The sequence below is a fragment of the Anolis carolinensis genome, chromosome 2 (genome assembly GCF_035594765.1).
Source record: "Anolis carolinensis isolate JA03-04 chromosome 2, rAnoCar3.1.pri, whole genome shotgun sequence".
Lineage (NCBI taxonomy): Eukaryota > Metazoa > Chordata > Lepidosauria > Squamata > Dactyloidae > Anolis > Anolis carolinensis.
Genome location: NC_085842.1, coordinates 159879123 through 159906819, shown reverse-complemented (window position 1 = coordinate 159906819; position 27697 = coordinate 159879123). Strand labels below are relative to the sequence as shown.

The 27697-nt window shown below is 42.7% G+C and overlaps 1 protein-coding gene across 4 annotated transcripts in view; it reads left to right on the top strand.

Annotated features, from left to right (window-relative positions):
* Positions 1–27697, top strand: part of lima1 (LIM domain and actin binding 1) — an 85283-nt gene that overhangs the window by 29367 nt on the left and 28219 nt on the right. For 3 of the 4 annotated variants that reach the window (XM_062970959.1, XM_062970957.1, XM_062970958.1), the window contains exon 4: positions 4957–5421. In XM_062970959.1, the coding sequence (XP_062827029.1) occupies positions 4957–5421 (465 nt within the window). Of the gene's footprint in view, positions 1–4853; positions 5422–27697 lie in introns of those variants that run through there. The other variant, XM_062970960.1, reaches the window with a different exon arrangement.

Below are 27697 nucleotides of genomic sequence, written 5' to 3'. Positions count from 1 at the left end.
TGAGGAGGTGAGAATTGGAATGCCTTTAATAAGATAGATATCTTGAAATGACAATGCTAAATCAGTATTTCAGTCTACCTGCCCTTGAGGGGACATGTGAAGATTAGCATTCCTAACATTTGTCTTTAAAGTTATCTTCATATATCACTACTAGACTCTTAAGAGGTCTGTTTAGAGTAGAGGTAACAGCTAAGGCTTGAAACTGACTGTACAGACATACATAAAAGACAGAGGAAAAAGGAGAGAGCCAGAAGTTTTGGGCAGAGGGAAAAAAAGGAAAAAGATGAGAGCCAGAAGTTTTGAAGAATTGTGGAAATAACTACCTTTCCTGGGGCTAAAGAGGCAGTGACACCCCATACTTAACACTTGTGCATTTTTACTTATTTATTAGCTACATTTACACCTTTCCTTCCCTCTGTGAGCTCAAACATGGTGTGCGTGGATTGGATCTTAGCTTCCACTCATTTAAGCTCTTAGCAATGCTTCAAGGTGGATTGGTTGTGGTAGAGTAACTTTCTGGCCTTACGTTGCCCAGTAGATTAATTGTTCAATGGAGGCTAGAATCCAGATGTCTCAAGTCCTATTGGAGCCCCTGGTGGCGCAATGGGTTAAACCAGTGGTTCTCAACCTGGGCTCCCCAGATATATTTGGCTTTCAACTCCCAAAAATCCTAACAGGTTGTAAACTGGCTGGGAGTTGTAAGCCAAAAACATCTGGGGACCCCAGGTTGAGAACCACTGGATCAAACCCTTGTGCCAGCAGAACTGCTGACTGAAAGGTCAGCGGTTCAAATCCAGGGAGCGGGGTGAGCTCCCGTCTATCCGTTCCAGCTTCCCATGCAGGGATATGAGAGAAGCCTCCCGCAGGACGGTAAAACATCTGGGCGTCCCCGGGCAACATCTTTGCACCAGAAGCAACTTGCAGTTTCTAAAAAAGGCCCAGTCAAACACTCTAATCACTAAGCTACCCTGCCTGAATAAGCACTTCTCGAAGAAGACATACTGTGGAAACCCACACATCCTTCATTCTTTGTTCTTCTTTTTTTTTTTTTTGATTGCTTATAAATTAGATTTTCCTAGTGTGGCATGATGGTTTGAGCCAGGCATCCTCAAACTGTGGCCCTCCAGCTGTTTGGGCCTCCAACTCCCAGAAGCCCTAGCCAGATTGATCAATAGTCCAGAATTCTGGGAATTGGAGGCCCAAACAGCTGGAGGGCCACAGTTTGAGGACCTCTGGTTTGAACTCTAAAGACCAAGGTTTGATTTCCTGCTCAGCCATGAAAACCCAGTGGGCGATTTTGGGTAAGTCAAACACTTTTAGTACTAGAGTTCCCGGTGGCTCAATGGGTTAAACCCTTGTGCCGGCAGGACTGCTGACTTGAAGGTTGGGTTACTGATCTGAAGGTTGCCGGTTCGAATCCAGGGAGAGCGCGGATGAGCTCCCTCTTTCAGCTCCAGCTCCCCATGTGAGGACATGGGAGAAACCTCTCACAAAGATGGTAAAACATCAAACATCCAGGTGTCCCCTGGGCAATGTTCTAGCAGACGGCCAATTCTCTCACACCAGAAGCGACTTGCAGTTTCTCAAGTCGCTCCTGACACGGAAAAAAAAGCACTAAAAATCCCATGATAGGGTTGACCTAAGTTGAAAACGAGTGGAAGTCACATGGCAACAACAAAAAACACCATCAGGATTTGGTCACAAAGAGGACTTGTGAGAGCAGACAGTTAATGTAGGGAGCAATTGTAAGTTTAGAGATTTTGCTGAGGAAGGATTCTGACAATGGTCGGCTCTAATCCCTCTCATTCATGCACTTCTCCCCGGAGGCCTGGGGTTGGTGCCACTGAGCCATAGCTTCTTGCAACATACCCTTATCCAGGCTTCTGCTTGTGTCTTGTCGGGCTAACCAAGGATATTTGTGTACTGGGACTGATTGCTCTCTGGGGAAGATGACACTGCTTTAATTCACAAAGCCTTGGGAAACTTTCTATCCTGCTTTTGATTGTTATCATGCTCAGCTTCTTTTGCAAGTTTTCCTTGGCCTGTGCCTGAGTCACTGGATTTAAAAGGAAACAAATGGGGTTGAGTTTGCCCCAAAATAAGATGCAGCAATAAGATTGGATGCTTGCTATGATAGTCACCAGGGATGGCAGCACGTCTTATTTGTTTTACTATAAAACCTACAATCACCTAGACAGGTTGTACTGGTACGTGGCATGGGGGAAGGGGGGGAATTCTGGGTAGTTATGTGCCCCTGATGGCACAGTGTGTTAAAGCGCTGAGCTGCTGAACTTGCAGACCGAAAGGTCCCAGGTTCAAATCCCGGGAGCGGAATAAGCGCCCGCTGTTAGCCCCAGCTCCTGCCAACCTAGCAGCTCGAACACATGCAAATGTGAGTAGATCAATAGGTACCGCTCCGGCAGGAAGGTAACGGCGGTCCATGCAGTCATGCCGGCCACATGACCTTGGAGGTGTCTATGGACAACGCCGGCTCTTGGGTTTCGAAATGGAGATGAGCACCAACCCCCAGAGTTGGTCACGACTGGACTTAACGTCAGGGGAAAACCTTACCCTACCTTTATAGTCCAGAAAAAGTACCTTTTACAGGTCGAAAGCTTTCATGGCTGGAATCGTTGGGGTGTTGTATGGTTTCCGAGCTGTATGGCCGTGTTCTAGCAGCATTTTTTTCCCTGACATTTCACCTGCATTTGAGGGTGGCATCTTCAGAGGATGCTAGCCACAGATGCAGGCAAAATGTCAGGAGTAATTACTGCTAGAACACAGCCTGGAAACCACATAACTCCCTAATCTTTTAAAGTTTCAGACTGGAAAAAGTTTTACACTTGAATAATGAACAGTAGGGAAGGCCATCTGTCCACAGAGGCAACAGGACAAGGAATGCTGGCTCAGTGCTTTGAGTAAGGCATCCGAGTAAGTGCAGAGGAACTCAAGCACAAGATGAGTCATGGTGTGCTGTGTGAATGTCAAGCCTTTATGTTATAGGGGATCACCGGGGTGTCTGAGGTAGCTTTACTACACATGCTTTGGTCTGCCTGCAGTTCTCCCCCCCCCCTTTCTGAGCCCCCGGTGGCGCAATGGGTTCAACCCTTGTGCTGGCAAGACTGCTGACTTGAAGATTGGGTTGCTGACCTGAAGGTTGCTGGTTCAAATCCAACCCAGGGAGAGCTCCCTCCATCAGCTTCAGCTCCATGCAGGGACATGAGAGAAGCCTCTCACAAGGATGGTTAAAACATCAAAACATCCGGGTGTCCCCTGGGCAACGTCCTTGCAGACAGCCAATTATCTCACACCAGAAGCGACTTGCAGTTTCTCAAGTTGCTCCTGACATAAAAAAAAAATCTCTCTCTCTCCTACATATGCCTTTTGTGCATGCCACTTCAGGTCACCTTTTTTGTTTTTGTGTGCCTTCCAATGAAGGGTTTTCTTTGGCAAGATTTGTTCAGAAGGGGCTTGCCTTTGCCTTCCGCTGAAGCTGAGAAAGTGTCACTCTAGGCTTTTCCATGGCTGAGGGGGAAGTCAAACCCTGGTCTCCAGAGACTTAGTCCAGTGCTCAAGCCAGGACAACCCTCTATTACTGTTGGATCAGATTCCTTTGCAAATCTGAGCTCAGGGTTGAAACTGAGCAAAGGAACTAATATTTCTTTAGCTTAGGTGGGATTTCCATTAATTTGCAAGGCAGTATTCAAAATGTTGCCAGAAGAGTAATAGGGTGAGAGACTTAAATCCTAATATAGCTACTAATCCCATTTAATACGCTAAAGCTTGACAGACCTGCTCCACTTTGCAGTTAGTCTCATGCTTGGTAGGATACCCAAGGGACAGATTGCGAAGATGCAGCGTTGGCAGGTATCCTATTTGAATCTCTTGAATGGCTTGTTTAGGAAAATTGTGGGGCTGGGCTGTTGAATAAGCAGAATGTTTGTCCCTTGGCTGGAGTGCATGGCAATTCTTTTGAACAGAAAAGTCCCTTTAAAACAAAGATTTGAACAGCGATCTAAGCAAGAAAATGGTTTGTGCATGCAATCATATCAGATTTTTTTGTGTGTCAGAAGCGACTTGAGAAACTGCAATTCTCTTGCTTCTAGTGTGAGAGAATTGGCTGTCTACAAGGACGTTGCTCAGGGGACACCTGGATGTTTTACAATCCTGTGGGAGGCTTCTCTCATGTCCCCACATGGGGAGCTGGAGCTGACAGATGGGAGCTCACTCCGCTCCCTGGATTTGAACCGTTAACCTTTCGGTCTGCAGTCCTGCCGGCACAAGGTTTTAATGCATTGTGCCACCGGGAGCTCCATAACATCAGATCAAGGGAGGGAAAGAAATCAAACTTCTCGTTGAGAGAGACAGTTCAGTTCAAAGTTGCCAAAAAAGCTCATAAAAATGCATATGGGAGTTGTTCTCTGAAAGTTAATCCTCAGTTTCTTGAGCAGCCTGCTAATTGGTGCATTATGATTTTCCTGTGGAACAGATGGGGAACCCTGCCGCCTGTGGCTATCACCCTCTTGGAGGCTTTCCACTTTTTCTTGATGCTGCTTGCTAGTGTGGATGGAGTTTGTTTCCTTTGTGCGGGACTCCGAGACAAAAGTCTAGGTCCTAATTCTCCTTCCCTCTCTCCCGTCCTCCCTTTGCTTCTCCCTTTCCCTGAGGCTGACTCCCATTCTTCCTTATAAGGCCATCCTGTTTTCTCACTTCCTGCTTCAGCTCCTTTTTCTCTTTCCCTCTCTCTCCCTTCCTTACCCCTGAATTCAGGCTTTCTCCATGTGGCACAGTTGTAACTATTCACAGCTGTCGGAAAGAGCAGAGCGCTCGGGATTGGTGCTCGGCCTTTGACTTCCTTTCTTCAGTAAAGGAAGCCCTTTTCCAGCTTTATCCGTAAGCTTTAATAACCAACCCATTTTAACATCTGGCCTGTGTGCTTGTGTTCTTTCCTTTCAGAACACCGAAAACCTTCCTCCCCATTTCAAAAGGGGGACCCTCAGCGTCCTGAAGAAGAAGTGGGAGTCTCCGGCCCTGGGGACTGAGTTTCGGAAGGAAACGCTTCGGAGCAACTGTGCAGAGGTTCGACAGAAAGCTGTCAGCAGCAGCAGCGGTGGCATTGCAACCAGCTCTGCTTCACCGGCAGAAAGCGACAAAGCCTCCGGGGTTGGCCCCAGATCCCGGCTCCATTCCTCTTCCGGAGTGATTGGCCAGTTCCGATATCTCAGTGTTGACAGCGGAGAGGCTAAAGCTCATTCACCCGAGAGTGGGAAAATGGAAAATTGTCTCATAGAGTCCAGGCAAGACGTCGGAAAGCCCGAGGCCAGTGAGAACCCAGATTCTTCAGGGAAGATAGAGAAATGTAGTATTCCTCTGAGCAGGCTAAAGATGATGTTTGAGAGGGGAGATGCAGCCCAGGCAAAGGTAAGGAATGGATCGCTTCAGCTGCCTTTAGCACAGGCATGGGCAAACTTGGGCCCGCCGGGTGTTTTGGACTTCAACTCCCACAATTCCTAACAGCCGGTAGGCTGTTAGGAATTGTGGGAGTTGAAGTCCAAAACACCCGGAGGGCCCAAGTTTGCCCATGACTCCTTTAGCTGGTGGACCGTTTATTGTGCCAGGAAGATTTTGTTTTTTCTGTATTCAAATATATTCCACAGCAAGCACCAAATAACCCCTGCCTTGGGGAGATGAACGTGCCTGCTGTGGAATGCAAATTTCCGAGATGCCACGAACAGGAAATAGAATTAACAAAAGACATCTTGGCTTGTGTGCTAACTCCAACCAAACTGCCAAAGACAACTATGACCTGCACATTGTATATTTTTTCAAAAAGAAGGAACAGGAGCTGGTGGATATGTTTGTGCTTTGTGACTTGTCATGTTTGCGGTTACTCTGAACCCATTGAATTGCGTTTGGGTCTGGCCCAGCTGTGGAAGAGTTTCCCTATCGTATGAAGCTGGGACCTCTGCTGTTCTCTCTTACGTGTATCTTGGCGAATACTTCTTGCCTGCAGCCAGACCTTCTCACGAGAAAAAATGTGTGAAGGGAGCCTGAGTGTGCTTGCCTTCACGGGTTTTGACTTGCAAATGAACAGGCCTCGCATTTTCCTACGACGGCTCATGAAATTTGATCCCCGCATGTGGACTGCAGGCTGTATCCCTGGGGAAAATTGCGTAACTAGAAAATGAATTGCATATGCCAGTGGCTTAAATGCAGTCTGAGTTGACTTTTTCCCCCTTTTCTCATAGTTTCCTTCCTCTTTTGGTCCCTTGTATTTGTGTGTGTATATAAACAGATACGGCTTAGACATTCTTGGGAGCTTGGGGTGGAAGTGATTTTTTTTTTTTTAAGAATCAAGCTGCATTTCATTGAATGGGCACGTGAAGCTCTTTCTCACAGAAATAGTTTATCTTATCTTGATCTTGCGGATCCTAATGTGCTGAATGAGCTGTTCAGTCAGGTCTGAAAATGACATTTCACTGGAGAAATAGAAGGGTGTGACTCAGTACGTTTTTTCTCAGGAGTTCTGGACATGAGTCTATTGAGAAGTTAAGATGAGTCATCCTAAATGTGACAAAAGGTATTGTTTCTTAAGATAATTGGATCACTTAGTGTTGACATTGCCATTATTGGTCCCATGAAAGAGGGGGGAAACAGAATAGATTTACTGAGTTGCTGTGAATATGGTCATTTGGCTGTATGGCCATTTCCCAGAAGCATTCTCTCCAGACGTTTCACCCACATCTATGGCAGGCATCCTCAGTGGTTGTGAGGTCTAACCAGAGGCTGGATGGCCATCTGTTGGGGGTGCTTTGAATGCAATTTCCTGCTTCTTGGCAGGGGGTTGGACTGGATGGCCCATGAGGTCTCTTCCAACTCTATTATTCTATGATTCTAGTGTGGGCAAAACATTAACAGAGAATCCATCTGGAACATGGCCATACAGCCCGGAAAACTCACAGCAACTCATTTATTCTGGCCATGAAAGCCTTTGACACCACATATAATAGATTTAGTCTATTGAACAAAATAGTGGGATATGCAAACTTTTAGGTTGTGGGGGATCTTTGCACTGCAGTATTGCAACACAGGCTGGCCCAGAAAGAGTGCTTTTTGGCCTTTTTGGTGATCTAATACGTTTTCCTGTAAAGAGCAGTTATCCTGAAATAATCTCAAGGCAAACTAGGTAACTGTGTGTTGCCACACAAGTTATTGATAGGTTGAGGGCAGATTCTGGAAAAAGAATTTTTAACACTACCACAGCAGTGTATTATAAAAATCAACTTTTCCGAAGAAGAGTTACACCATTGAGGACTGTTTGTTTAGATGGGATGGGTGCTGAATTTTTTTGTTTTGTTTTTAATCGATTTGATTTTTTTTAATAGTTCAGTCACTTTTTTATCTTTTGTATTTGATTAATTTTAAACTGTTTTTTTAAACCGTTGTAAATCACCTCAAGTCCTGAACTGGAGAAAAGGTGGAATGACAACAACTTTAGCCCATCCTCAATTTAAATACAATGTATTTTTCATCCCAACTTCTCAGATAAAAGGTTCTATATGATTTTTTTTTAAAAAAATCTGTCAAATGTTTCTTGCATCTTAAAAGATAACACACTAGTATAATAGATGCATAACATTGGTGATGAAAGCTCCAGTCCTGATAGAATAATGATATAGACAAAGTGAACAGAAGGACAGAATGGGAAGCAAGAAAGCATGGTGGCAAGAATGAAATTGATGGTAGACGTGCAGGTAGGAAGCATACAGGAGTTTGGCTTAAACCAGTTCAGATTTTCTTTCTTGTAACATGCACATTTTCCTCCAGGGTCTCTACAAACCACCAAACCACCCTTTTGCTTGCAGGGAAGGTACTCTACCAGTGAGCAGTGGTGATTTCATGAAGTGATGGTTTTATGGAGCAGGACTTCACTTGTCATTGTGTCAGAGTATAAAGAGGAAAGATCAGGAGCAGTGGTATTTGTATTCCAAGAGGGAACTTCATGCAGTTAGTAGATAAGACTTGTCTAAGAACTATAACATAAAATAATTGTCAAAAGCAAGAGTAGACATTTTAGTTTTCACTTTTTTAGAAAATTGCAGACATGAATATCTATTGCTGTCAAATTGTTGGTTCCTATTCAGAATAGTCATAGAAAGAAATACAGATTTTTGTGAAAATCAGTAAAATAAAAATTAGTTTCCTCTGTCTTTTAGATTGAGAGGTGTCTTAACATATATGGTGCTGGCAACTGCAGGCCTCGTTCTAGTGGCCATTTGTGAAGTCAAAAGGACTTTTTGGAAAGGGAAGATGGGGCATAATAGATAGCAGAGGGAGGGGCAATTGGGAGAATTTGTTGAGGCTATTTTATACTAATGGAAATACCTTTCTCCTTACATCAGACAACTTTGTTAACAAGTTGGTATTGCAGGATTTTCAATACTTCTTTTGTTTCAGATAGATAAGAAATAATGTTATTGTCTAAGTTCTAACCACCCCCATTATTTATTATTGGGGAACGTGGATCCCACTACAAATTTGTTAGTGGTGAGATCCATAGAGAACTTTGGATAATTGTAATTAGGCAGAATGCAAGATGAAAGTTAAATCTTTCCTGCTTACATCTGTTGTTAATTATGGCATGTAGAAAATAAAATGGAGAAGCAGCAGCAGCACCTTTAGAAAGAGTAGTGGATCTGCATTTGCCTGTTAGGGTGTTTAGGCTAATATCTAATCCTGCACCGCACACCAGCTGCCCGGTTCTTTTTACTGTTGCTGTGACAATCCTCTACCTTCCCCCACCGTGCTGTATCTGCCTAGACATTTTAGGTCTTGCCTTATTAGAAAATGGTAGCATTATCCTTTTGCTCAACAAGGCCTCCTTTGAAGTCATAAACTGTGTGGTCTATGTTTGGGGTGACTATCCCTAAAGTACCAGCTTCTCAGAGACAATGTGAATTCTTCAGCAGTAGCAAGGTCTAACCGTAGACACACCTTGCTTCATAATAACTCAGTTGTAGAAAATCATGATTTCTCAAATGCCACATATTTCCAATCCTGGGAACTCTCCAAGTGTTTATAGTTACTGTTCCGTCTGATTTCCTGTCTCCATTTGTCTTCTTAGATTATTTTAATTACTTTAAGTGAGAAGCAATTTATATCATCAGCACTAAAATTTGTATGCCAGGGATAGGAATTTTTTTGCTTCTGGGTCTAAAATAGCACACAATTGTTTCCCTTTTGACCTGCAGGGATTACGGGAAAGCAGTATCTTGTTTGCTCTTTAGTTGGGAAGACAGCTAGTGTAGTTATTTTTGTATCAGGAGCGACTTGAGAAACTGCAAGTCGCTTTTGGTGTGAGAGAATTGGCGGTCTGCAAGGATGTTGCCCAGGGATGCCTGGATTTTTTGATGTTTTTACCATCCTTGTGGGAGGCTTTTCTCATGTCCCCGCATGGAGCTGGAGCTGATAGAGGGAGCTCCTCCGCCCACTCCGTGGGTTGGATTTGAAACAGCAACCTTCAGGTCAGTAACTCAACCTTCAAGTCATCAGTCTTGCCGCCACAAGGGTTTAACCCAGTGCGCCGTCAGGGTCTCCATTTAGTACAGTGGGCCCTTGGTATCTGCTGGGATTTGTTTCTAGAACCTCCTGTGGATATCAAAATCTGTGGATGGTCAAATTTGACTATATATAATGACACAGTAGAGTGGAATTCCTAATATAAAATGGCAAAATCAAGTTTTGCCTTTTCGAATTTTTTTAGAGGGAGTATTTTCAAGCTGTAGACAGTGAAATACATAGATGCAGAATCCAAGGATACGGAGTGCTGACCGTTTTCCTATATCCGATCATAAAACAGGGTGTGTGTGTGTGGGGGGGGGGGGGGGGCGACGACAGACTGTCCCCTATACCCTGTGGTTTGAGTAGTCCTTGAGCTGTGTGGCTCCGTCAGACCTTGTCCGTCTTCCCACTTCAGGAGAAGGCCAGAAGTCAGTGCTGTCAAGGGCGTGGTCCTCCCTTTGAGACCAGAGGCAAGACCAAAAGGTCTGACCTCATTCTGACCAGGAGGGCTCCAGAGGGAACAACTGGTCTTTCCACACAGGTCTAGTTTGCTGTACATTTTAAGGAAGGATTCCTAAACTTCAGAATTCCTTCTGACTTCCCATCCCCATTTTCTTTCTTAGACAATATCCCAGGCTATAATTCAAATCCATCATTATCTGACAACTTGAGCACTGGGATTGTAATCCACTGATTTTTTTTTTTAATCACTGGTGGTGCAATTCACCTTCTTTTTAATTTCATAGAGTTGGAAGAGACCTCTTGGGTCATCCAGTCCAACCCCATTCTGCCAAGAAGCAGGAAAATCGCATTCAAAGCACCCCCGACAGATAGCCATCCAGCCTCTGCTTAAAGGCCTCCAAAGGAGCCTCTACCACAGTCCGGGGGAGAGAGTTCCACAGCCAAACAGCTCTCACAGTTAGAAAGTTCTTCCTAATGTTCAGGTGGAATCTCCTTTTCTGTAGTTTAAAGCCATCGTTCGGCATCCTAGTCTCCTGGGCAGCAGAAAATAAGCTTGCTCCCTCCTCCCCATGACTTCCCCTCACATATTTATACATGGCCCTCTTCATGTCTTCTATCAGCCTTCTCTTCTGCAGGCTAAACATGCCCATCTCTTTAAGACACTCCTCATAGGGCTTGTTCTCTAGACCCTTGATTATTTGAGTCTCCCTCCTTTGGACACATTCCAGCTTGTCGACATCTCCCTTCAATTGTGCCCAGAATGGGACACACTGTGATTCTAGGTGTGGTCTGACCAAGGTAGAAGAGCGGGGGAGCATAACTTCCCTGGATCTAGACACTAGACTATTTATGCAGGCCAAAATCCCATAGGCTTTTTTAGCTGCTGTGTACACCACAATGTGTAGTGTGTGTTGTGGTTTGACTGCGGGACTAGGACACAGAGAGAACAGGGTTTGAATCTCTGGCCATGGAAATCCACTGAATGATCTTGGGCAAGTCACATACCCTTACCTCAGTGGAACGCAACGCCCCTAACACCCTGGATAATTTATGTCAAGAAAACCCTGAGATAGGGTTTTTGTTGTTGTTTTTAACTGCTTTCAAAACCATTTTCATTAATGGCTGCTCTATAAATGAGAGAACTCCATGCCACACTTCCTCAGTAGCCCTGCTGAGGTCTTGGACTCAGGGCATCAGTGAGTTCTTGGGTTGAGTGTATCCGTCTGGAATGCAGTCTTCCTCTTTTCCTAGTGCCTTTTACCTTTCCAAGCATTATTGTCTTTTCTAGTGAATCATGTTGCTTTGTGAGTCAAGATGACTAAACTGTCCTATTTTGGTCATACCTTGAGAAAAGATGACTTACTAGAAAAAACAACAATGCTTGTGAAGATAGAACAAGCATGGTCAAGCTTCGGCCCTCCAGGTGTTTTGGACTACAACTCCCACACTTCCTAACAGCTGGTAAGGGCCGAAGTTTGCCCATGCCTGAGATAGAAGGTAGCAGGAAAAGAGGAAGAGGCAGATAACAACAATGACACCAGTATAACTTTCTTGCAATTATGTGATGTGCTTGGATACACAACATTTGAGATGTGCTACCTCCATCCCATCTGCTAGTGATGTAGCCTTGGAAGAAGAAAGGAATCAGCAGTAGTGCTTGACTTTATCTCTTCCTTTACTGCAAAGCTCCTTTCCTTGTGTACTGTTTTTACTCGAATTGTAAGCCTGAGGGCAGAGAACAATCAAATTAATAATTTGCAAGCTACTCTGAAAGTCTTTATGAGTGAAGACATGGGTATAATAAATATTCTAAATAAATTATTATTTTGGAGATAAATAGAATTAGCAGAAGAGCTGGTTAATAACTATTCCGAAAGGCCTAGAAGTAAAATCTCTAATGTTTTCCATTTTGAGAGCAAATGTTACTCTTAGAAAGTGCCATGATATGTGTGTGAAAGTCCTCTTGCCTGCAAAATATGAAAGAATATTGCTGTACAGTATTGTCAAAGGCTTTTATGGCTGGAATCATTGGGTTGCTGTGGGGTTTTGGGGCTGTATGGCCATGTTCCGGCAGTGTTAGGAGAGAATGCTGCTGGAACATGTCCATACAGCCCAAAAATCTCACAGCAACCCAATATTGCTATGACAAAGACAATGAATGGATGGGGGAATGTTTTGTAATAGTAACATGTGCCTCACTCCTATCACTTTGGAAGTTGGCAGAAAACCATTTGGCATATTGAGATGTGGTGGAGACTGATCTTTTAGAGGCCATGGAGAAGGAGGTGCTGGGAAGGCTCCCCGCCAGCTATGATTTATTCTCTTCAGGGAGTGACGCTGGGAGGACTCGGGCCAGCAAGCAGTATGTGTGTGAGAGAGATAGCTATGAAGAGCACAGAATGAGGTGTGGGAGATCTAGAGCAGTGACTCAAGGGCTCTTAAGGACTCTTGAGCTGGAACCACTTGAGTTCCAGATGTTTGGAAAATGCTTTAACTTTAGTGAATCTTGTTTTGCTGTAGCCAGTTGATGTTGGAGCCTGATGAGTTGATATTCATGCTCATGCTCAGAAAAACAAAACAACACTTCCAGTTGGTCGAATTAACCCCAAGCCCTGGAGGTGTTAATTAAGTTGATTCAGACTAATTGCTCAAATTGATTCAGGTTCCAAGTGGCACTGGGAAAGCTTTTCTGCAGGAAAAATGCCACTGAGTTGCCAAGTCACACAAATGCTGTGTTTGAGCATGTACAATACTGTGTGGAAGCAGGTCCCTTTCCCCCTGGTGGTTGTGTGAGTCAAGATACTGGTACTTAGAAGAATATATTGTAATACAGAGTCTCAGTTATCCAACATAAACGGGCCGGCAGAATGTTGGATAAGCAAATATGTTGGATAATAAGGAGGGATTAAGGAAAAGCCTATTAAACATCAAATTAGGTTATGATTTTAAAAATTAAGCACCAAAACATCATGTTATACAACAAATTTGACAGAAAAGGTAGTTTGATACACAGTAATGCTATGTAATAATTACTGTATTTATGAATTTAGCACCAAAATATCACGATGTATTGAAAACATTGACTACAAAAATGCATTGGATAATCCAGAATGTTGGATAAGAGAGTATTGGATAAGTGAGACTCTACTGTAGCTCCCACTCCTCCTCTGCTGGGTGGAATGGCAAAAAGGTTTGCGAGAAGACTTGTTTCACATGATTATGGCAACCCTGAGTTACTGTGATATCATGGCTTGGTCCATCTCTCAAACATTGGACTAGTGATCAAAGACTGAGCCTACTGCCCTCTGAAAATGTTGAATTTAAAAAACTGAGGCCTGTTTGGAGTAGAAAGTCTCCTACATACTTACCACCATTAGTTGCGGAATTCTCTTTGGAGTCCATCAGCATTTGGAGAATACAACACTTTGAAAGTCCTCTAGTACTGATTTTGATGCAAATTGTGGAGAGAAGCACATCAATATACTGTATTTTGAAAAACAGAAAAAAAGTATAAAAGCGTATGGCTGTCTCATAGGATAAAGCTGCTGACACTATGAGATGTGGATTGGGCTTACCTTATGTATTTCATGGAGCCCCAGAGGCGAAGTGTGTTAAAGCACTGAGCTGCTGAACTTGCAGACCGAAAGGTCCCAGGTTCAAATCCCGAGGGGTGTGAGCGGCCGCTGTTAGCTCCAGCTTCTGCCAACCTAGCAGTTCGAAAACATGTGAGTAGATCAATAGGTACCACTCCGGTGGGAAGGTAACGGCGCTCCATGCAGTCATGCTGGCCACATGACCTTGGAGGTGTCTACAGACAACGCCGGCTTTTTGGCTTAGAAATGGAGATGTGCACCAACCCCCAGAGTCAGACATGACTGGACTTAACGTCAGGGGAAAACCTTTACCTTACCTAAGTATTTCATCACTCTAATATATGATCGTTGCTTGATAGCAGACAGCCCTGTAAGTGCAGCCAGTCCATGCAGCTTACAAGATCTTCCCCTAACCACCTCATCACATTGAGAGGGGAAAGCATGGGTGACCGTTCCTTTAAGGGAGAGAATTGCCAGTTTGGAGTTCTGCCTCCCCATCAGACTCACACCTGGGAACGTAATTGCTGGCAATACCTTCATCTTTTACATTCATCACAAGGTCAATATTCATTTTTTTTTTTTATAAATCGGGAGAAACAACAATATCCGAAGACCAAGAGGTCCCTTGCCCTACCCAAAGCCACTTAAAAGGAGACTGACACCAGTTTCAAACCACTCATTTAATGGGATCCTATGGTTCTGCCCCAAACCCCATAGGATACAAGAGCAGTGATCCAGCTTAAAACCATTGCTTTCCATGGGATTCTATTGATCTAAAGGGAAACCCAGAGGATACAAGAGACTGTTGACAGGTAGGGGAACTTTGATGGTTCTCATCCCACCTGTTTTTCAGTTGTACAGTGCAATAAGAAGTAGGAGCTCTGAACAGGATTGCTGGCCCATGTTAAGAGGTCTTTCCTTTCAGGACATTTCTGCCTCTTTTCAACCTGGATGGGCCCTATGCATTTCCAGGCTTCAAAAGAGGCTGAAGTGTGCTACCAGGGACAAATTTCTCAATGCGATAAGGTGGTAAAAGAAGACCCCTTGGCTTCAGCTCACATTTGTTGCAGGTTTGGTACAGTTGTTATCTTTTGGGCAACATTTGTTTGTCAGGAGGTGTCACTCTTTGTGGATCTGAGGAGGCATGTTTGGGAGGCAGATGTTCCTGCTGAAGTTCTACTTTTCAAGTTACTCTCATGTCTGCTTTTCATAAGTGCTTTTTTTGAGGGGGGGGCAGGGAGGAATCAGTAGACCTCCAACCCACATTCCTTTTTTATTTATCCTCCCCCCTTCCCTTTGCTTATCCTCCCCCTCCCTCGACAGTTCCCAATTCTCACCCAAGCACTGGGCTGCTTCCTTGTGGTCTGAGTTGCCTTATTGGATTTTGCCATTAGTTAATCAGGATTCTTATTTTATTTATTGTGCTTCTAGCCAGCTCTTTTGGGAAGCGTAAAGCAGCTTACATGGGGCACCCAGACAGTCTTCTGAGCAGGCAATAACCAAGCTGAGATTTGCATCACTTTAACAGTGTCAGGTTGTCACAGTAAGTTGTGAAGTTGTAGGTTAAACTGTAAATGCCATCCACCGGTTAAGTCTGACCTTGATTTCAACCTAGTCATTAAGAGAAAAATGTACCTTACTGTCGTGTATTGTCCCTTCCTTTCTGAGCAGACAGTCAGATCTGACCTTTATTTGGCTCTGCCAACAACTTAATGCCGATCACATCACACTGCTAGAGACTGCTACTGGCCTTTATTTAGTTGGTAGTGACAGTGAAACCATTTATTAAGGTGCTGGCTGCAGGTTAATTTTTTAGAAACAAAGGCAGGGGAACTAGATGCCCCACTGAGGTTGACATTCCCCATTATTTGAACTGCAGCTCTCAGTAGCTCTAATCAGCATAATTAATGGTGATGGATACTGAGAGCTACAGTTCAACAACATTTGAAGGGATACATGATTCCTACACCTGATATACTTTGGTATTTCCTGCTTTAGAAGTTTACAAGAAGGAGTGGAAGTGCCATGGGTGTTTGTACATGCCTTCAAGTTGCCTGTTTTTTATTGTGTCAGAGGTGACTTGTGAACATATTGCAAGTTGCTTCTGGTGTGAGAGAATTGGCCCTCTACAGAGACGTTGTCCAGGGGATGCCCAGATGTGTTAACATCCTGCTGGGAGGCTTTTCTCATGTCCCCACAAGCTAGAGCTGAAAGACGGGAGCTCATCCCATCTCACAGATTCAAACTGCCAACTTTCTAGTCAGCCCCCCAACCTTCAGGTCAGCAGTTCAGCTGGCACAAGGATTTTAACCCATTGCGCCACCATGGCTCCAGTTGCCTGTGGTTTATGACAACCCCATAAATTTCCTGGGGTTTTCTTGGTTCAAAGAATACTCAGAAGTATTTCTGCCAGTTCCTTCCTCTGAAAAGCAGGCCTGGAGCGCCTGGTATTCACTGGTGGCCTCCCATCCAAGTACTAACCAGAACTGACTGTGCTTTGTTTCAAAGATCTGTGTCCCTTTATATTCATTCTCTCTTCCCCGTTATTTTTGAATAATAAAAGAAACCAGCGGGAGGAGAAGAACCCTGTCTGGCACTTTTCTTGGCCATTAAGCTATCCCGGTGCTTCCAGACCAGGGGCTCCTAGCACTACCAGTCAAGAGATTGTTGCTGCCATTCTGTCTTTACTTCATGGATTTTTTTTCTTTTGTGGGAGTTAAAAATTGGAAGAATCTGTGGAAAAATAAGGGAGGGTGATGAGAAGAAAGCAATATCACTGAGGCAGGGCAATCACTTCATTTAAAGGGGCTGGGGGATGATCCTTATCTGTAAGCATCTCAGAATAGTTGGTCAGAGCTGAAGCTCTTGCTCTCCACCCCCTTTCTCCTTTTTTGTTTATGGCAATGATAGCTTTCTTAGCTAAGTTATGATTTTCTGATGCTCGAATCAGCTGCAGACTGACACACCCTGAATGCTTTTTTGCTTTCTGTTCTGAAGATCTGTGAAAACTTTCCACTGGCTAGGAATTACTACTTTCTAATGAACCTTATTTCAGGTATCTGCATGCAAACTCATTTAATTCAACATCCTTAGCAGGCGCCCCAGGACTCAGAGCAATTTTGGGTAGAACTTTGTGTATTTTAATACAGACACTTCACTAAGTCACGAGTTCAGCGTCTTCACAATGAAGAGACTTCCTGGAATTTGAGCATACTAAACTAAAATTCTGTTGGCAAATTCTTCCTATGTTAAATGTTTAGGAAAAAGTTCTCCAAAATAAATTCCTATCTGGTGACAGCAAGTTGGGGGCTGGAAGGGTGGGGGCAGTGTTGGTTCTGGGAAATATGAGCAACCTCCAGCTTTTATAAGTTTCTATTCTTATCAAGATTTTGGATGATTTACCCTTTAACCAGTGGCACAAATATGCTACAAATTTGTGCACAAGATTTTTTTTTCTTTGGAAAGAGGAAATGCCATGTTTGTTTTTTTCCTGTGTCTTTTAAAGGAATTCTCAAAAATGAACATTTCTTTTTAAAAAAACGATGGCCTTGATTTATAAGACTACCACTCCTAGGAGCACTAGACACCATGGCCAGGGTGATGGGAGTTGTAGTCTTAAACCATCTAGATTGAGCAAGGTTGACATACTGGCACAGTTAGGTATCAAACAATTGTCTTATGGAGGACGCATACCTGGATATTTTAAAAACTGATAATTTTATTGTAAGTGGAGTACACAGTGGGCCCTTGGTATCAACTGGTGTTTCGCTCCAGAAACACTATGGAAAAAATCCATGGATGCTCACATCCCATTATTTACAATAGCATAGTAAAATGATGTCCCTTATGAAAAATGGTACTATCAAACTTAGCTCTGTGGATATTTTGGGGGGGGGGGGTGAGGTGGTATTTTCAAGCAGTCCCTTCATTAGTTGTATGTGGGGCAAAAGTGTTGATAACAAATTCATGCATTGTGTGCATGGGCCACTATAACAGAAGTCAGGAAGTATGCAAAATCTGCCCCCACTCTCTCCCTTCATTTATGTATAAATAAATAGACACAAATCCATATGTGTGATGAAGTCTGCTTTTGCTGGAGCACTAGTTGCCCGTCTTCTATATTCCGGGGGAAGGACGTCTTCTTTCTCAGTTAAATAAGACTGTAGTTGAGGAGTGATGGGGGAGATATGCCCAATTAAATACACAATTCCAGAGGTTAGCCAGAAGAGACAAGGAACTATTTTTAAACAAGCAATGCATAGAAGTGGAAGAAGACAATAGAATAGGAAGGACAAGAGACCTCTTCTAGAAAATCAGAAATATCAGAGGCAAATTTCAGGCAAAAATTGGCATGATCAAAGATGGCAAGGACCTAGCAGAAGCTGAAGAGATCAAGAAAAGGTGGCAAGAATATACAGAAGATATATATAGGAAGGATAATAATATAGAGGATAGCTTTGACGGTGTGGTGAGTGAATTTGAACCAGACATCCTGAGGAGTGAGGTTGAATGGGCCTTAACAAGCATTGCTAATAACAAGGCAGCAGGAGATGACGGAATCCCAGCTGAGTTGTTTAAAATTTTGGAAGATTATACTGTCAAAGTGATGCACGCCATATGCCAGAAAATATGGAAAACACAAGATTGGCCATCAAATTGGAAAAATCAATTTATATCCCCATACCAAAAAAAGGGAAATGCTAAAGAATGCTTCGTACAGTGGCACTTATTTCCTATGCCAGTAAGGTAATGCTCAAGATCCTGCAAGGCAGACTCCAGCAATACATTGAGCGAGAGTTGCCACATATCCAAGCTGGGTTTAGAAAAGGCAGAGGAACGAGAGACCAAATTGCCAATATCCGCTGGATAATGGAGGAAGCCAGGGAGTTTCAGAAAAACATCTATTTCTGCTTTATTGACTATTCTAAAGCCTTCAACTGTGTGGATCATAATAAACTGTGGCAAGTTCTTGGTGGTATGGGGATACCAAGTCACCTTGTCTGTCTCCTGAGAAATCTGTATAAAGACCAAGTAGCCACAGTACGAACAGACCACGGAACAACAGACTAGTTCAAGATTGGGAAAGGAGTGCGGCAGGGCTGTATACTTTCACCCTACCTATTCAACCTGTACACAGAACACATCATGCGCCGTGCGGGCCTTGATGAATCCAAGGCCGGAGTTAAAATTGCTGGAAGAAACATTAACAACCTTAGGTATGCAGATGATACCACTCTGATGGCTGAAAGTGAGGAAGAGCTGAGGAGCCTTATCACCAAGGTGAAAGAAGAAAGCGCAAAAGCTGGGTTACAGTTAAACATCAAGAAAACCAAGATTATGGCAACCAGACCGATTGATAACTGGCAAATAGAGGGAGAAAACGTGGAGGCAGTGACAGACTTTATATTTCTATGCGCGAAGATCACTGCAGATGCAGACTGCAGCCAGGAAATCAGAAGACGTCTACTTCTTGGGAGGAGAGCAATGGCCAACCTTGACAAAATAGTGAAGATCAGAGACATCACACTGGCAACGAAGGCCCGCATAGTTAAAGCAATGGTATTCCCCATAGTAACATATGATTGCGAGAGCTGGACCATAAGGAAGGCTGAGCGAAGAAAGATAGATGCTTTTGAACTCTGGTGCTGGGGGGAAATCCTGAGAGTGCCTTGGACCGCAAGAAGATCCAACCAGTCCATCCTCCAGGAAATAATGCCCGGCTGCTCACTGGAGGGAAGGATATTAGAGGCAAAGCTGAAGTATTTTGGCCACATCATGAGGAGACAGGAAAGCTTGAAGAAGATCATGATGCTGGGGAAAATGGAAGGAAAAAGGAAAAGAGGCCGACCAATGGCGAGATGGATGGACGGTATCCTTGAAGTGACTGGCTTGACCTTGAGGGAATGGGGTGGCGACAGCTGGCAGGGAGCTCTGGCATGGACTGGTCCATGAGGTCACGAAGAGTCGGAAACGTGAATGAAGAAGAAGTTGAGGAGTGGGCAAGCTAGTTTCCTGCTGCTCTAGATACTACCTTAGGACAAAATGAACTGATGGATTCAAATACCAGGAAAAGTGATTCCACCTAAATGTTAGAAAGAGCTATTTTGACAGTGGAATATGCTGTCTCAGAGTGTGATGGAGTCTTTTTCCCTGGAGGTTTCTAAGCAAAGGCTGGATAGCTATCTGTCAGGGGTGCCTCGATTGTGTGTTGCTCCATGGCAGAAGGGAGTGGGACTAGATGGTCCTTGGGAGTCTCTTCTCACTCTATGGTTCTATGATTCTAAACTTTGCAAATCTCTAGGGGTTCGCCTACCCCCCCCCCCCCCCGCAATCTTATTCATACTGCATTTTGTATATCCTTATAGACCAAGCATGGGCAAACTTGGGCCCTCCAGATGTTAGGAATTGTGGGAGTTGAAGTTCAAAACACCTGGAGGGCCCAAGTTTGCCCATTTCTGTTATAGACCCCATATTGGCCTGGTTAGCGCCATAAGCAGCAAAAACATTGTGTGAGTTCATCTTAAATATCCACATATACAGCTTCTCATATTGATGTGAGATTCCTTTTGGAAAACTCCCATTTGCACTATTGGTGGACACATAGCAGTGGCCGCTTTTGCTCTTTTTTCTTCCTGTCATGCACACAAAGATACGTATTTGCACCTAAGGTGTCCTTAGTCCTCCTGTTATGTGGAGGTGTGGTGATACTGATATATTTATTTACTTACTTTATTTATACACTGCTGTTAGCTAACAACCACACGCGTGGATTACTTTAAAACAAAGCGAATACAAAAAAATTGAAAACAATTTAATAGTACTCTCTGTGTTAGGTTAAAATACAGTAAAAATATAATCATGCATTTTCAAACACACAATCCCCCCCCCCCCCCCAAAATCCCACCCACAACTTCCTCAGCAGCATGCAGATCACTGGTATATTTGTACACTAATATTTAAGTATCTGCATACACATTCTTAAAAAATATATTGGTGGTGAATTTACAATTCAAAATTCCAATGTACCCTTTTCCTGGTGCAAAGAAACCTGGCTTGCTGGCCCTTCCCTTCTTCCACCAATCATATCATGCTACTCCTAATCCCATCTGTGATGTGAAGCCACTTTTTGGAAATGGTTGCATGGAAAAAATCTCTGGAATTCATTCAGATGTTTGGCCAGAATGTAGGTTAAAAGGCAATTTTTAAAAGGCATTTTTGGAGCCAAAGAACTGGTAGGGATGCAAATCGTCATAAATGCCATGTGTCGGGATAGGGACTATTCCAGAATGAGTTTGTGTGTGTTTTGTCCATGTGGCTAGTGCATTGTATGTAGAACTCGAAGATGTAATATTACATTGTGTCATCTGTTTTATTTAGGCAAAAGTCTGTTCTCTTGTAACCCCTTGCTTTAAACACTTTTGGAACTTGCTAGGTACAGTAGTCAGATTTTATGCTAAAACGTCACAGCAGAAAGATGACATTTTAAATTTAATGCCAGATAGGGAATAGAGATGTGTGTGTGTATGCATAACCTTTGATACAGTTCAATATGTAATTTGTTTCTGCAGCTTCTTGTTGAGGGAAGAAGGGAGTAGATACCATTGTAGAAAGGATTCCCTTCATTTGAAATGATTTGTTTATGCCCTTCTTCTCTATATATACCTTGGTTGATGCTACCCTGTTTCCCCCAAAATAAGACAGGGTCTTATATTAATTTTTGCTCCCAAAAATGCACTAGGTCTTATTTTCAGGGGATGTCTTATTTTTCCATGAAGAAGAGCTCACATTTATTTCAACAAAATGAACATTTATTATATACTGTAAAGTAGTTGTCATCACAAACCAGCATAACCAGACAAACTATGAATCCTATCAAGAATTTCTTGTTACTACCATTATTTACATGTACAACAATCTATGGTACCTCTTGTAATTTAGGTTTCACAAGGTTTCCACGCTGATTTCTCTCTATTCTAGTTTCAATGTAGTCATGAATGATGAATAATATAATATACTATAATAATAATATGATAATATAATAATAATATAATGATATACAATATATTAATGAGATAATATAATATAGGATATAATAATAACAGAAAATGATAATAATATGGTATTAATAGGATAATATAATAATGGGATATAATAACAGAATAGCATAATAATATAATAATAATAGGATAATATAATAGAATAATAGAATGGAATAGAATGATATAAAATATATTAATAGGATAATATAAAATGGAATATAATAATAACAGAATATGCTAATAATAATAAAATAATAATATGATAATGTAATAGAATAATAGTATAGAATATAATGATATAAAATATATTAATAGGGTAATATAAAATGGAATATAATAATAACAGAATAATAATATAATAATATGAAAATATAATATAATAATAATATAATAATAATATAATGATATAATAATAATAGAAAAATATAATATAATGATTTAAAATATATTAATAGGATAATATAATAATGGGATATAATAATAGTAACAGAATATGATGATAATAATATGGCAATAGAATAATAGTATAAAATAATCAGTTTCATGGCATAGGATAGGAATAAGGATGAGAGGAGAATCCCAATGCGTCCTGTACCTTTAAGAAGCTGAAGCCTTGGGGACGAGTGCAAAGCCCTCTTCCTTCCCTCCCACCCTCCCTTGCCCTGGCTCCAGGAGCCAATCACAAGCCTCTGGGAAGAAGAGAGCATGGCCAGCATGGCCAGGATGGAGAAGGAAGAAACGGCAGCGCAGGCAGCAGCCACGGAAGGTTTTCAAGCCTTGGCTGGGGGACAGGCAAGGCGAGGGAGGGAGGGAGGCACAGAAAGCAAGCACTTTCCCTCCCTCCCTCCCTCCCTCCTGTGTATGTATGTGTGCTGCTTCTGCCCTGCAGCCATGCTTCCCAATGGAACTCTGCTGCAGCCTTAGCTGCTAGGTCTTACTTTCAGGGGAGGCCTTATATTTGGCAATCCCCCCAAAACCCTGCTAGGTCTTATTCTTTGGGGAGGTCTTATTTTCGGGGAAACACGGTAGTATGCCGTTGCTGCTTCCTGTATTGAAAAGGGATAGGAAAATGCAAGATCGGTTTTCTTTAGCTGTTGGAGACATCTGTTTAAGTGTCTGTGGGTGCATCTACACCAGGCATGGGCAAACTTTGGCCCTCCAGGTGTTTTGGACTTCCACTCCCACAGCTGGTAGGCTGCTAGGAATTGTGGGAGTTGAAATCCAGAACACCTGAAGGGATGAAGTTTGCCCATGTCTGATCTACAGTGTGCCTCATTGCTATAGAATCCTGAGAGGAGTTGTTTCACAGGATTTTAGCTTTTTCTGCCAAAAAGTGCTGATGTCTCATCAAACTACAATTCCCAGGATTCCATAGCATTGAGCCATGGTAGTTAATAATGTAGTTAATAACTGCATTAACTCTACAGTGTAGACACACCTTGTATTGTCTATTTACAAAGATGAGAACTGTATAGCTTTCCCTGGATGTTGTTAAACTGCAATTTGCAGCCCTTGCTAACATTGGTAATGATAAGGAATGCTAAGGGTGGCATTCCAGCCACATCTGGAGGGCCACACCATTCCTGCTTCTCTTTATTAGAACAAAATATAATACCCTAAACTTCCATAATTTGTTCATTGAATAAAAAATCATGTTTAACCTGGTGATGGAATGAAGTCACCAGGCCATGAAGAGTGTGAGATAGCCTTCTTTTTATCATGTCAGAAGTAAATTGAGAATATACTGCAAGTTGCTTTTGGTGTGAGAGAATCGGTCGTCTACAGAGACATTGCCCAGAGGATGCCCAGATGTGTTACCATCCTGTGGGAGGCTTCTCTCATGTCCCCACATGGGAAGCTGGGGTTGACAGACGGGATCTCACCCCGTCTCACCCACTGTTCTAGGTATAGCCTAGAATGGTTTTTCCCAAACTTACCAAGATGTTTTGAACTTCCAAGTCCCTGCAGGCCAATCCAGCTCAGCCAACAGCCAGAACATCTGGGAGTCAAAGTCCGAAACATCTGGAGGGCCAAAGCTTGGGAAACACTGACATAGAATACTGCAATTTCAAGCTAAATATGGTAGGCTTTTCAGTACCCTTTTCCCCCAAAAATAAGACCTACCCTGAAAATAAGACATATCATGATTTTTCCTCATTTCGGAGGATGCTCAAAATATAGACCAATTTCAAAAATAAGCCCTAGATATCTTTCATTTAAAAGGTCAATTTGGAAAAATAACACTGCCCCTGAAAACAAGCTATAACACATCTTTTGAAGCAAAAAATTAATATTAGACCCTATCTTATTTTGGGGAAACATAGCTCTTGTCTTTGTCTTCATGTTCATTGTGCCAAACCTCAGTAGGTTTGATTATTTAAGGCAGCCCACACCATCAGAGAGAGAATACAGTGAAGTAACTGAAATCTATCCACATTTGGCCATATATTGTCACAGAATCTAATTATGGGATCAGCAGGAACATGCAAAATTCATATAGAGTTAGTGGGCTTTTATGACTGCTGTTCCTATCATGCCTTCAGCAGAATGAAGCAGGAGCCTCCGGTGGCCTAGGGGATAAAAGCCTTGTGACTTGAAGGTTGGGTTGCTGACCTGAAGGCTGCCAGGTTCGAATCCCACCTGGGGAGAGCGCTGATGAGCTCCCTCTATCAGCTCCAGCTCCATGCGGGGACATGAGAGAAGCCTCCCACAAGGATGGTAAAACATCAAAACATCCGAGCGTCCCCTGGGCAACGTCCTTGCAGACGGCCAATTCTCTCACTCCAGAAGCAACTCCGGTTGCTCCTGACATGAAAAAAAAAGCAGAATGAAGCATCGTTACCCTTTTTCAAACGTATTACTAGGATTACTAGGGAGCTTGAAAAGTGACTGTATGTATCTCTACTGGTGGCTGACTTTAGATCAGTGATTCTCAACCTGTGTCCCCCCAGATGTTTTGGCCTTCAACTCCCAGAAATCCTAACAGCTGATAAACTAACTGGGATTTCTGGGAGTTGTGAGCCAAAACACCTGGAGACCCACAGGTTGAGAATCAGTGCTTTAGATTGTGACTGTCCAAATAAATTTGTTTTATTTCTGGTAGCCGTTTCAGTTTTTAATTTTTTCTTTTCAGAGAGAAACTTCTATTGATATGCTATACTTTATGACATCTTGTTGAAGAATATGCTTTAAAAAAGTTAAGGCAAGTTTTAAAAATGTCATGACTAAATCGTGAGCTTTAAACTATTTCAGTAATTCATTGTCAGCATGAATCTCAAGGACTATTTTGAGATGCATGTACAATATCTGCCAGTTTTGAATTGCTAGAGTCATGTACATTTTATTTTTTCCAATCTAATAGTATACCACCAGAGAGACATGAGAGTTGGTAGGTAGGATATGTGTGTTGTGAGACATATATTGAGTCATTGGGAATCAACTTCTACATTGACATAGTGATTTTTGTGTTGTTGAAGACTTTCATGGCTGGAATCACTGGATTGCTGTGAGTTTTCCGGGCTGTATGGCCATGTTCCAGAAGCATTCTCTCCTGACGTTTTGACCACATCTATGGCAGGCATCCTCAGAGGTTGCGGTTTTTCATCTGCCCTAAAATGAAATGGTATTACTCAATGAAAATGACAAGGATGCCCAGGGATGTTGCTAAAAGTGTCAGTCCAGAATTGTGTTAAAACTGAAATACTATGTTTTGAATTAGTAATCAAGAAGATCAAAACTTGTTTCATTGTACAGTAGAGTCTCACTTATCCAACATAAACGGGCTGGCAGAATGTTGGATAAGCGAATATGTTGGATAATAAGGAGGCATTAAGGAAAAACCTATTAAACATCAAATTAGGTTATGATTTTACAAATGAAGCACCAAAACATCATGTTAGACAACAAATTTGGCAGAAAAAGTAGTTCTATATGCAGTAATGCTATGTAGTAATTACTGTATTTATGAATTTAGCACCAAAATATCATATTTTGAAAACATTGACTCCAAAAATGTGTTGGATAATCCAGAATGTTGGATAAACGAGTGTTGGGTAAGTGAGATTCTACTGTATTTGGATCTGTTTGCAAGCAGTCTTAGGAAGCAGTTGGAGGGTGAGGTAGATTTTAAATTAAAAAATGAAATCATAAGTTTGACCTAGTTAGAGTCTGAATGGGCCATGACTCTATCCCGCAGTAAGCATTTTTTATGTTAATTGTCAACTCATATTTGCCCCTGTGGCCTAGATTGTATCCACAGCAATGCCAGTATGTGGAGTAATATCGACATGCCTGGGGCACTGGAATAGCATAAATTTTAAACAAATAAAGGCACAGTTTGATGGTGACGGGCAGCTTAGGGAAGAGTGGCAGAGTAGAAGAGGGAGGGGTAAGAACCATTTGGACGTATGCGCAAGCATAGATAACAATGTATGCTTTGTGTTAGGAAGGGCTCAAGGCTCTAAGCTTCATACAAAGGCTTCATGGGTTTGGGGGAAACATATTTGAAAGCTGAGATTGAAGGAGCATTTTATAGCAAGAGAGTTCCAGATTGGGAATCTGACCAAGGGAGAGTTGTTCAAGGCTGCTGGAAATTTTCAGGCACCTCAATGGCCACAGGCAGATGCATTATAATAATAATGATAGAACGTGAAGTGTAATTCAGGAACACCTAAAGGTCCACTACTTTCCCATCCGTATCACATAAAGACAGTCTCTGTGCTGGATAGGGAGTTACAACTGTACAGGAAGTTGAGACCTCATTTGATGCGGTAAATTAAGTCTCTTGGGTAGAATTAAAGTGACACCTGAAAACACTTTATCAATGTATTTTAGTCAATCAGTCAACCCAAAGAAATTTGGTTGACTTATCCACAGGCCAATGTGAGTATTCTCTTTTAACTCTTATATAAAAATACCATCTCCTTCTGTGAGTACAGTGACCAAGTGCAAGAACGTAGTCCATCACAGGAGCACCTAAAATAAGCACTGATACCTCAATTCTCCCCCATTTGTTGTCACTTCTGATATTTTGAATGCACGCGTGGGAAAATGCTGATGATGGTGGCCAGGGATAGCTGGCTTCTTGGGGTAGCACTGGTGCTTTTCCTTCTTTGCAGTGACTCTCAACTTATCCATGAGTCATATAAAGGTAAAGGTTTCCCCTGATGTTAAGTCCAGTCGTGTCTGACTCTGGGGGTTGGTTCTCATCTCCATTTTTAAGCCGAAGAGTCGGCGTTGTCCGTAGACACCTCCAAGGTCATGTGGCCGGCATGACTGCATGGGACACCGTTACCTTCCCGCCGGAGAAGTACCTATTGATCTGCTCACATTTGCATGTTTTTGAACTGCTAGGTTGGCAGAAGCTAGAGCTAACAGCGGGTGCTCACTTCGCTCCCAGGGTTTGAACCTGGGACCTTTCAGTCTGCAAGTTGAGCAGCTCAGCGCTTTAACACACTGAGCCACCGGAGGCTCCATGAGTCATATAACATCCATAATTTTGGCCTCAAAACCAGCCTTTGGCTTATATTTGAGGTCAACTGTACATGAGTATACTGTATATAGAAGTTGGTTTTTGAATTTAACTATTTTTTTATTTATCGTGTCAGAAGCAAATTGAGAATACAGCTATAATGTATAAAAAACCACAAAGTTTAAAACTTGGCATTATGCTAAGTTTCCTTTGACCAGAAGTTGGCCACTTGGAGTGCCTCTGGTGTCGCTATAAGAAGGTCCTCAGACTGCATTGTAGTAAGTGGTCTGTGGTTTGCTGTTCTCCACATTCGTGTATTGTGGACTCCACCTTATAGCCCCATTTCTTAAGATTGGCTCTGCATCTTGTGCCAGAGAGCAGTCTGTTCAGTGCCTTCCAAGTCGCCCAGTCTTCTGTGTGCCCAGGAGGTATCAGCCACTGATTGAGGTTCCGCGTTTTAACCTGCCACTTTTGGACTCTCGCTTGCTGAGGTGTCCCTGCGAATATCTCGGTAGATCTTAGGAAGCTGTTTTTTTATTTGAGTCATTGGCATGCTGGCTGATATCCGAACA